At 35.4% G+C, this 12,194-nt stretch overlaps 1 protein-coding gene across 5 annotated transcripts in view; it reads right to left on the bottom strand.

Annotated features, from left to right (window-relative positions):
• LOC106460198 (2-acylglycerol O-acyltransferase 2-like) overlaps positions 1–12,194 on the bottom strand; it is a 48,301-nt gene that overhangs the window by 28,124 nt on the left and 7,983 nt on the right. For all 5 annotated transcript variants that reach the window (XM_022386860.1, XM_022386858.1, XM_022386862.1 and 2 more), the window contains exons 2-4: positions 10,968–11,467; positions 1,383–1,557; positions 708–907 (exon numbers count right to left, since the gene is read on the bottom strand). In XM_022386860.1, the coding sequence (XP_022242568.1) occupies positions 708–907; positions 1,383–1,557; positions 10,968–11,467 (875 nt within the window). The remainder of the gene's footprint in view (positions 1–707; positions 908–1,382; positions 1,558–10,967; positions 11,468–12,194) is intronic.

Raw genomic sequence — 12,194 nt, 5'->3', positions numbered from 1 at the left:
CTAAGAGGAAGTCGAGGCTAAAAACTATTTTGAGGATGAGTGAATAATTCTTTGGAGATTTCCAACTTTCTAACTGGGATCCTACAAGGATTCCTGAACAACTTTAACTTTTTAAGTTTAGATTTTAATTAAAACACAAAAAAATAGTTATTCTGATATCATGCTAGGCCTAATATCTTTTTACATTGCATGCCTTTACCAAAAAATTATTTCAATATGAAAAATTGATTATTCTCATAAAAGTTAATTAAAAACAAAAATTATAATGATACAATTGTGTAGCTTTTTTCACAGTAACTGGATAGTTGTAATAATCACAATAGTAATACATAGTTGCATAATTAGAAACCCTAACTTAGATCAATTGATTATTTTCTTGAGTCACAATATTAATTAATGAAACTGAACAAACTTGAATTAATCAAAAATAATAATGGCAATATTTCAATTACTGGATGGTTGGAATAATCATAAACAGTAATAGATTAATAAATTAATAGATTATGTTACATGACACTAACTGATGTAATCCCTACTTATACTGAACAGAGATATGTTCCATGCATTACAAATACATATATTTAAAGTCTCCTCAAATACAACATTTTCTAGCTCATATTAAAAAAAAAAAGACAGTGAATTACGGAGATTTATTATAAGAAAAACAATTCTACAATACAGTAAATAAATAAATAAAAATCTCTTACCAACAGTTGTCACAGGCTTCCTGTATGGTAAATAGCCTACATTGTACTGAAACACTCCTCTTCCATAGAAAAGAGGTGGAGAAAAGCCTAGGCGATGGGTTAGCTTATCCTGCACTTTTCGAAGCCAGGACCCATCAGGATTGTGAACCTGATCAAATAGATCATTTTCTCCAAAACAAAAGACTGGAACTAGAGGAACTCTAAATACAGATATACAGAAGTCAAATTTAGATGTCAGTGCTAGGAAACTTACCAGAGAACACACCCAAATTTTGTTTTCATCTATTTTGTCTATTGTTCATAACAACTTACGTCTTGTTCAAACAAATTTTTCTCAGAATGGTTATACTACTTTTCAAATTTCTATGTAACATTAATAGGAATTCCTCTAAAATATTTAATGGTTTTCAAATGAGACCCAAAACTCGAGTGCTTTCGATTAGCTCACTATTCTTCCTGCTGAAGAAGAATAGTGAGCTATTCAAAAGCACTTTAGTTTTGGGTCTCATTTAAAAACCAGTACAACTTTTGTATGTGATCCTGTGTGCTAATGTATTATACAGAACTATGAAATATTTACACCAAGTATACAAATTTATTTTTTTCTGACAACTATTTTAAGTAAGGTTAATAACTACAAGGGTAATCCTTTCATATAAACCAGCAATTACTAACCCATGCCTGAGGGCCAAACGAATGAATCCTTTTCTTCGTTTCAGAACAAGATTAACAGTTCCTGGGTGAGCATCTAATGCTTCAACTGCACCACCAATTACAAGGACCAGAGCATTGCCTTTTCCTTCCTTTGTCAACAGCCACTCCATGCTATCTTTAGAAACGGAGCAAGCCCCTACACAGACAGATCACTTAAAGATTAATACTTATGTAACTAATGTCCCTTCTACACTGTCCTTTCATAAAAAAATCGCTTAAAATCACAGATAATAATCATATTTTACTCATTAGATATGAAGGTCCTTTGAAAATTTAGAATTATTAGTTTCATAATTTTGCAGAAAGGAGCAATTCCTATGAACGAGAGGTTTACAATCAAGTTTTAACAATCAAAATTCAACAGGATTTTATAAAACACATCAATAAATTATTTACCTTTTCTTTTAGTTGATTTAATGCTAAAAGCAAAATTGATTGCATGACTGAGAGATTATTTCTTATAAAATATTGTTTTATAACAAATAATGTTTTCCAACAGTTCCACTTCAGGATAAATGTACTGTAATAGCAAGCAAGGATCAACTGAATCATAACCAAGGTTTATTGATCTATGGACATTTAGCATTTTTAGTCAATCTTTTATCATTACTTTGCTAAATTATTTTAGTGCTACTCTATTATATAATTAGCATGTTTTTGTTCCTAAGTTATATATAACTACTAGGAAAACAGAATCGTCATACCACTGATGATCAACACATACAAAATTACAAACAGTTCTCACTAAATGTAGAAATATTGTTGGCAAGTTGTAATAGCCCTTTTATTTTTTATACAGAGTTGTAATAACTTATGAAAGGCATACATGAAAACATTAATTAAATTTTGATCACTTAGTTCTATTAGTCTAGTGAACTTGTAATTGTAAAACTTTAGATCAATTTCTCAAATAAACAGTTCTATGGTTTAAAGTAAAAGGTCATTAGATATTTATTTCTTGCATAAATATTAACTGCATTATTGTTTATTTGATTTTTCCACTTGAACTACAAGTTATATACATAATAACAAATATACAGCTTGGCATTTAGTGGAATTTGGTAATCAATTAATCATTGCACTCATTAAGCAACTGCATTCAACTAATTGATTTTCCTCACATCAGACGCGAATAGTTGGAGTAAGAGAAAATAGTAACAATCAAACACTTTAATATTTCAGTGAGTTGTGACATTAATCAATTAAGCTGAACAACCTTGAATTAATAAAAAATAATAAAGTGAAATTAAATACTTGGACAATTGGAATAAAAAAAAAGTAGTCAGAAATACCAATTTTGGTTTGTTGCTTATTTTCACGACATTAATCAATTTAATCGTATTGTTAATTAATCTATTATTTTGTGTGGCACTAACCTATCTAATTGTAATTTTGACTAATTGATTATTTCACATGCCATTACTAATGCTCATAGGTAAGCGATTGAGTTAATTAACCAGCTCTATTAGCAAATATACCCTGAACTTCATGCATCATCCTTTTTTTTATGGCTTCATGTAGATGGCGGGACAGTATCTGTGTGTATTATCTACGATGCAAATCTGCTGAATAAGGGCAAGCAATTGCACAAAGGTACTTGTACTACATGTGGCATTAAACATTACTTATGTTTGGTATTGACTTCATGTTATAAAAACTGAAATGGTTGCTAAACTCAAACTGTTTGTCCAACTGTTTATCCATTTAAACTCAATCTCTCTTCTTTTTTTTTAAGTGGGGGATCCACCAATTTTCTCTACCAAATTTCAAAGTTGGTTCAACTAACTAGTTCCTTATAAATACCTGTAACATGAATAATCCAGACAGATAACTCAGTTTTACCTATCGTATACTGTGCATCAATTAAAGATCATCCAATCAACATCATGTATTTTATATTCCAAACATGTTGAGTTCCTTTTATTGCAGGTATTTACGAATTCCGTAATGTCTGAAGGCAGAACAAACCCATACATTAGCGTTTTCTTACACTAAAAATGTATTTCTGATAGTACTTACCTCCGCTCACACAAAAGGCTATCTCAATCGTTGACTGCCCTCTAAACATTGCTAAAATAGTTTTAGTAATCAGTGCACTAGTCTTTATACTCCACCAGTTTTGCACCATTTCTGAACATATACATTGTTAGCAGGGATGGGCAGAAAGCCCCTTCTGTCCAGTGATCTTACAGAAACACCCCATCTCAACTGTGAGCATTATATAGTTACAGCATTTAGTGTAGGTTTGAGACAAAGCATACCTGCCCAGGAAAGACCTGCCACTAGATGGGACCTGTAAAAAAGCAGAAAAGAAAACACTAAATACAGGAAATGAGCAGACTTACTCCAGTTAAAAGCAAATGGACATGTGAAGAATAGCTACAGGAGGAAGATGATATCCACCAGAGGAAGAAACAACCAGATCATGCAGATAATGAGCAATGAAGGTATGCAGCTAGACATGGTAATGTGACAAATCTGATGTGAAGAGACATTGTGAAGATGGCAACCTTCCATGTACAAGTCAGAGTTGACAAACCCAACCAGTGACAATTACTGGAAACAGATCACGAGAAAAAGAAGGGTTCCAAGGAATATATAGTCAGGAATATGAACCCCGAAAGGAGGCAGTATGAGCCACATAACATCTCAAGGATCAAACCGGACAAAGCCTATCCAGATAGGAATGGGAGTACAGGTGGGAAATCAAAGGTAAGGAAATGGGTGAGAAAAACAAACCCATAGATAGGGAATCACACAAGAGGAATGTTAAAGGATATGAGAAATATTAATGAAATAGATATCAGAACAACAGAGTCCACAGGCAAGGAAGAAAAGAAAATAGGTCTTATGGGAAAGATGGTACAAGAATCACGTAGCAAGTGGTTCAAAGGGAGAATGAGAAAGGGCATAAAGGACTACATTAAGATCCCAATCTGGTACAACAAAGGAATGTGGACAAACAATATGAAATGGAAAAGGAAGGAAATAACTGGGGAGGAGAAAATGTTCAATAGGGCTGCCCGATAACTGGACACAGTTAAAACAGACAAATCCTGGTTGATAAACCAGGTGAAGAATTGGGAAAGCTTAGGAACAGAAGGACGGGAGGTACAGAAGCCATGGTGAAGATACCAGCACTAGAAGGTAGACCAACAAGCTTGATAAATGTACAAGGAAGAAGTTCTGATGGTTAAGGAAAGACACTACATGAGGAGTCAGTCCCTAGACTAAGGCAAGGGACTGGACAAAAGTCAAGCATGAAGACAGAGATTGATGATGTCAAGATGAACAATGTCCAATCAAGGTTGACGGAGGAGAGACCAAGACAGAGATAACAGCAGGGGACATTGCACAAGTAAAGATCAAAGCAGAGGGAATCAAGGCTGTGCAGGCCAATACAGAGCAACCAGCAGGATAAGACAAGGAGTGGTCTAGATGAGGGATAAAATTTTGGATAGGATGTGAAGACCTGTCCATTCCTGACTGATGGGTGTAGAATGGCAGACCAAAAGGAAGGAAGTGTGGTGTTCCATGTTCCAGTGTGTGGCAAAGGCATCGATAAGGGGTGTCCGAAGTTGAGAACACACCCACCAAAAAACTTATGGATGAAGGGATTACTCTCTGAGGAGAACTTAATTGGGCAAGATAAACGATCAGCAACCAGATTCAGGGCTTCAGGAAAATGGCAAACTAATACTACCATGTTGTGATTGTGGGCCCAGAAAAGAAGATCCAGATTCTGAAAACACAGAGACCTGGATTTAGTTTTATCTTGCTTGGTAATATAATTGATGGCAGCGGAATTGTTAAAGTAGACCATAACCTCCCACCCCTGCAGGAGTGGAAGGAAATGGGTCAAAGCTCGACAGACTGCCAAGAGCTTGGGGATGTCTATGTGTAGTGCAGACTCCTCTACAGACCACAGACTGGAAATCTCTTGAGAGCTCAGGAAAGCCCCAATCCACCAAAGATACATCCATGAACTGGATGAGGTGGAAGAATGAGAACTCCAACCATGGTCTGATCCCTGCTGAGCCACCAAGTTAGTTCCACCCTGGTTATGGAAGGAAGGATAAAAGAATGGTCCAAGAGATCCAGGGAAAATTTCAACTGATCGAGAAGTGTACACTGAAGTGAATGTATATGAGCTTGACCCATGGGAATGAGAGCTTCCAAGGAAGCCCACATCCACAAAAGAGATAGAATCTCTTGAGCTGTGAGAGGAGGAGAGGTAAGGGTTTTTGTGACTGTCCATTCCATATCCCCAATATGAAGATGAGAAGGCTGGGCCTGACTGAGGTGTGAATTGAAGAAAACTCCCAAATAAACCAGGTACTAAGTGGGGGTAAGAATAGACTTCTCCAACTTGTACAGAATATCCACCCATGCTGCTTCCTGTAAAAGCAAATGTGTGTGATTCAGTGAATGCAACTGGGAATAGGTGAGCAGGAACCAGTCATCCATATAATAATAAGTACAAAGACCCAGTGAGTGAAGGTGATGAACAAACAAGCAACCCACTTGACAAAGCAAATATGGAGCTGAAGAGAGACTAAATGACAGTGCCCTGAACTGGAACACTTGACGCTCATGGATGAACCAAAGAAAATGATGTAACTCTGGAGCAGTGGGAATGTGAAGATAGGTGTACATCACGCCGAATTTGGTCATCCAGAGTCCCGAGAAAAACACCCACCGAAGTGAGAGATAGGACTCCATGACGAAGCAAGGGGATTCCTGAAAGGAATTCAACTGGGACAGATCTATAATTAACCTACAATCACCCATCTTTTTGGGGACCACAAAGAGACGGGAATAAAAATCCGGATGAGCAGGAACCACCCACTAGATAGCTTTTTTGCATAGAAGGTTTTGAATGGCCTTGGCAAGACGACTGAGAAAGGAAGGATCCTAAGGAGGAGGAAAGGAAATTAGGGAAAGTGAAAGAGATAAGGACAGGAAACGAAGGCAGAAACCTTCCAACAGAACCTGTAGAACCCATGGATCTGTCGTGAAGTGCTGCTACACGGTTGAGAAGTGAAGCAATTTGGCCCCCACGGGACAGGGAACCTCTGCTGTGTCACCAATAATGCTGGCATCTGTCAAAATGCCCATGAATAAACTGAGAACGGAGGAGGGCAGAAACCAGGATAGGTGAATCCTGTGAGGTAACAGGAGGATGATACAAACGTGAGGATAAGGAGGAATGTAACCTACATCCATCAATCAGTGATTCTAGGGAATCTGGACGACTCCTAAATACAGAATCACATAGAAGAGGGGCAAACCCCCTCCAGTAAAGCATCCTTCCCTAACAAGTCTCAACAGCAAAGTTGCCAGGTATTGAGGGAAAGGGCAGAGGCTGATAAATGAGCCATGGTGGCCCAAAGGAGGGTCCTGAGCTCTTCTGAAAAGACATGAGGATATTAACGAAAGGCCTCAGACATTAATTGGAGGGAGGAAAGGTAGCATAAAAGTGAGGTCAGAGAAAGATGAATCCTGGAAAACTGCACTTTATTGAAGTCGATGGAAGCCCAAGGATTTGAGCCCCACAGGGGAAGGGGAGGATTTAAACACTGAGAATCTAAGGCATATTGATCCAACAAAAGAAGGGACAGGGAACACCTATAGCCGACTGTAGTTGATCAGAAAATCTCTGAGAAAGAATATTAATGTTGGGAGAAAGAGGAATAACATAATAATTGGAAGGTGGACTTTCACCAAATAAGGCAGCGGAAGAATCATAGGCTATATGGGAAACACCTAAACATGACATACCTGATTGAAAAGTTGTAAGAAGGGAATAGGAAGTGAAATGTCCTGAACGGGTGTAGACTGTGACTGACCAAAAAAAGGAAAGAGCCAGAAAAATAGAATCCAAATTTTCTTTCTCATGATAGTAGGCCTCCTCAAAAACATGGTCAGGTGGACAAGGAGAAGAAATCACTAGTCAAATGTAAGAGTGTAACTCCCTGCAAACCAAGGTTTGAAATTCCTCAGCAAATAAAGTCGATCCCATGCCTTGGGAAGACATGTCATGTGCATTGTCACATATGGCAAGAATATCACTGTCCACCACATTAAATCTCAAATTCATATTGAAAACGTAGAATTCGGAAACGAGAATTTAGTTGAATGCAACACTGTAGAAACAATTGGAAACAAACATAAAATTTAAAAAATTGTGAGATTAAACTTTGACTGAAAAGGTAACAAAGCACAATCAAAAAATGTAGTCACACTCGAAAAAAAAAAAATGTGTCTAAACTGTGTCATGCCAATCAAGGAAGTGGGGCTTGAGCAGGAATAGCAGAGGGAGCTAGTTGCACCATTACAGGTGGCACAATACCATTGGTGGAAAGTAGTCATATGATAGGTACATGTTCAAAAATGGTGCGAAACTGGTGTGCTGATTACTGAAAATAGAGAGTGAGAGGAGGTAAATCCGTTTTTGGAAAAAAAGCAAATTTAGAGTTTGTTTCTTTTATATTTTTGTGACAGCTCATAGCTGAAATCACTGTCAAGAATGCCATGAGGAATACTTTCTTCAAGCTTTTGGAGAAGTGTTAAAACTTTTCTCTTGATCATTAGTTACTTACTTTTGTAAAAACAGTTTCAGGCCCCTTCCAGTACTGCCCAGACTTCCTCTTCAGATTTGAACTGCCTTTGCTGTTTTTTTTTTAATATCAAGATAGCCCCACAAAAACTCAACAAGCCACATTAAGTACACAAGGGTTTCATCTGTTTCCTTTCCATTAAGATACTGATTTACTGCATTTATTGCAGGTTTAAGATAGTTATGCTGCAAAATAAAATTTTCTACCACAACATGTTGTCCAGAAGGAATAGCATAGTAAATGAGTAGTATTTGTTTATATTGGGTACAATCTACAGCTCCCACAACTAGTCATGGTTAAACAGCTCTATATTTGAATACAACCCTCCACCATTCTTGTAATCTCTCATTACTCCTGCAATAAATGTACTGACATCTATTTGTTCCAAAAATTTCAAACCTTGACACATCAGACCAGGGTGCATACAGTTTTTGTAAACATAAGTCTCTTCTGTTTGCTGCCTTTCCAAAACAAGATATTCTTGTTACAGTGGTATCATGAAATTCTGCTGCTGGATTTACATCTGTCTCTGAGTTAAGTAAGCCTAAGTTACTTAACATTTGAATTGGAAACCTTGAATGATCCTCCTGGTCTTCTTGGCTTGCTCTTGAGTCTTGTCAGAGATACCAGTTTCATTGCATCTTTTGATTATTTTTAGAACTCCAGTTTTTGATATTTTTATATAAAATCATTATGCTGTATTTTATGTCATCAGAAACTGTGCATTTTAAAGTAGATTTTTTTTCTTTTACAAAAGCAAGTAGCTAATGATCAAGGGAAAATTTTAATACTTTTTAATATAGAAAATTACTATACGTGTGGAAGCTATTTGGTGTTGGATATTAGTTTAATAACCACAGCATTTGAACATGTAAATGCTACATGCCCCAGTTTTCAGAAATATAACCGTTTTCAGTTCTGATATTTTTACTTCTGATTTTTAAAATGAATGTAAACCAAACATATGACTTAGAAGGTATTTGAATAAATATAAGCTTTAGATTGGCATTATTATTAAATTTCAACCTGGCCACCTTTTGCACAAGAGACTAAATGGTGGTCTCTTAATGTATGCACACTAGTGTATGAATTGATAAATGTATAATCCTTGTTATCATGTGATTGTTGTGATAATAATTTATTTCAAAACTTCTACTGGTATTTGTTAATTTTGAGAAAATACAAGAATTCATGTACGATGATACATGTACATCATGACAAAAATGTTTACAGAAACAATACTTAGATACCATATAGATACTTCTCCCTACACTACTAGGTTAGTGTAACTGTGATTCTTTTATATAACCTGTATCTAGTTTCACTGCAACATGGTTCACTGACCTAATTAGATATCAAAGTCCATTTGTTCTGTTCAACTGTAAGATAAGTTCCAAAGGGGAACCACTTCACAGAAGACACACTCTTAGCAATGGTTATTCTACAGAAGTTAAAAAACAGTTGTGCACGTGCTAATCAGTTGATAATTTAAACTTTTACAGGGACTGTATACTAGGCTCAGTGAAGGACATAATATATGCATATTCCATGGTAATTTTATACAAATATATTTTCTTCATGACTGGCACTATTCTTATGGTTTATATGCACTTTTGTGGGACTTCATTTTCATACTGCTCTGGATACATAATGCTGAGTTGAATAATGCAATAATTATAATAATGTGACACTGTTCATAGCATAAGCAATGAGGAATTACACATACAGAACTTCATTCTCACTTGTAAATGTAAGTCATCACCATCTTACATACCTTCTATTGTTGACCAGCAACCATAATATTGTAGTTAATAATGATTTTGTGGCTCATAATGAACAAAGGTCCAAACTGTTTTTGAAAAATGTCGCAAAACAAGTAACTAGTACATTACTTAAAAATAAATATATTTCAAGAATGGATAAACGGTATTGAAGACATAATCCATAAATACATAACACACTTAAACAAGTTCAACTGCTAATAACAATCAAGAAGTTATGAATAAAAAATGATGTTACTGAATATGTAAACTTGTTATACAGTAAATGTGTCAGATATGTGGAATTCATATCACCCAACACAAGTTTTACCATTATGTTCTGTTGCTAGAAAAAATCTTCAGATAGATTTCTAGGGAGTAAGCAAGAACTTTAAAATTTCTGAACTATGGAAGTCTACAACATACACATGAACATTTAAAAATGTGTACTTCTAAACTTCAAATGGAGACCATGTGTTTATATACAAATATACATCCACAAACCCTCATTCACACACAGAGTATCAAACATATTTAAATTAATACAACAACCGTATTACATTGCTTTTGTCTACAGCAGAAACCCTCAGTTTTACTGCCAACTCTATCTACATATATTAAACACCATTTTCATTTGTGGCAGCATCATTGTACAGTACAATTTCTTTATCAGTTCCTGTGTGGGGTATTCTATATGCTTCACTGTTAAATCCTAATGACTAAATGTCAAAAACTATAAAATACATGAAGGATTATATATGATGAAGTTAGATGCAAAATACAATATATCCCATTACCAACAAAACTGAGTTACCAATGGCATTGCATTGATTGTGTTCACTATTAAATAAAATCCAAATGCTAAAAGTAATAATCTACTTCTTCTGCTTATATTTTGTAAATGGAACGGGAATCGGGCAACATATTTTGTATATGGAACAGGAATCGGGCAACTAGATTTTTTTATAAATTTATACATTGGATAATTTTTAATTTTTTTTGAAGTTCTACATCCTTGTTTCTGTTAAGAAACATCTGTCTCATAAGTGTTTCTCTGAATTTAAATCTGTTTTATTTTTTCCTACATGTCGTAACTGAAGTAACATATGTATGTACATAGATGTTTTAAGAAGTACTATATATTTCTAGCCCCTATAGTTTCTTACCTGAGCAAAGAAAAAGTTCACGGTGGAATGGAAACAAAAACTGGCATTCCAAAGTCAGCAGGTGGGGTTTAATTTGAGGGAATATTTCACTAAAATTGGTACCTTCAGTGGCAAAATTACAGAATGCTCCTGCACACATAATTCCATGTGGGTGGTAACCCAAAATATAGTTTTTGTTGGGGTCAAGTTCTGCTGTCTTAACAAGTCTGATGGGAAAATAATCACGGAAATATTTCCATATTCTCCAGTTTCTTACCCATTTCCAAGGTCTGCCACCTTTATTACAAACACTGTGATCATAAGCAAACCATGCTGCATACAGGATTGGTAAATAATACAGTCTTGTGAATAGCATAAAAATACATAGTAGTATTCCACCTGCTCCAAAAAAGATAAAACTTGAACTGTAGTACAATACTGCTAAGGTCTGTAGCCGACGAGCTAATGGAATACGAAGTGGGGCAAACTCAATTCCCATAATGTTCATTGTTGTCTCATCTCTGGAAAAAAAAAAATTAATTCTTCTTCTACTTTTTGAAGTGTTAAACTAACTAGTTAAACTAATCTTGTATATTCTTACTATTAACATGTAAAGAAGGTAATATTTTTGTTATTACTATCTCCACAAACTAGAGTACGTTTTTGTAATAGCATAGCCAGGCACTAAATTACAGGCGGGTCTGGAGTTATGACATATGGGCAGGAAATGCTAACTATGATGTAGTTGGATAAGGGACCAATCAAGTAGTTTCATATTTGGTGGGCCTGGATGGGCCATTGCCCACCCATCCCTATACTGTTGCTTTATAGCTTATTGAGTACACATACATTATCAGAATTCATATTCAACAGATGAACACAAGCAACATTTATATACAGTACATGTATGTCCTAATGAATAAAATGCTACTTTGTGGAAGGGAAGTCTCAGACAATTGTTAATTTTTATTCTGTGACCCATTAAATCTCTGGTACAATGATTACGTAGTATTCTAATGTTTAATTATATAAACTATGTATTTTTTTAAATCATTCTATTTTCTTTTACAGTTTGGCTGCATTCAAAAATTAGTTTAAAAAAGTAGTTTTCTTTCAAAAACTATATCAAATAGAAGAAGTATTAACTTGTTATTATAATAATACTGGAACATACACGTTACTTCTGAAGTTGCCTATAGATACAAGATTTTTGGATTTTAAACTGTGGGCTTACTGATAGGATAATAT

The sequence above is a fragment of the Limulus polyphemus genome, unplaced genomic scaffold (genome assembly GCF_000517525.1).
Source record: "Limulus polyphemus unplaced genomic scaffold, Limulus_polyphemus-2.1.2 Scaffold727, whole genome shotgun sequence".
In the NCBI taxonomy this organism is placed as follows: Eukaryota; Metazoa; Arthropoda; class Merostomata; order Xiphosura; family Limulidae; genus Limulus; species Limulus polyphemus.
This window is presented reverse-complemented; position numbering and strand designations above follow the sequence as displayed.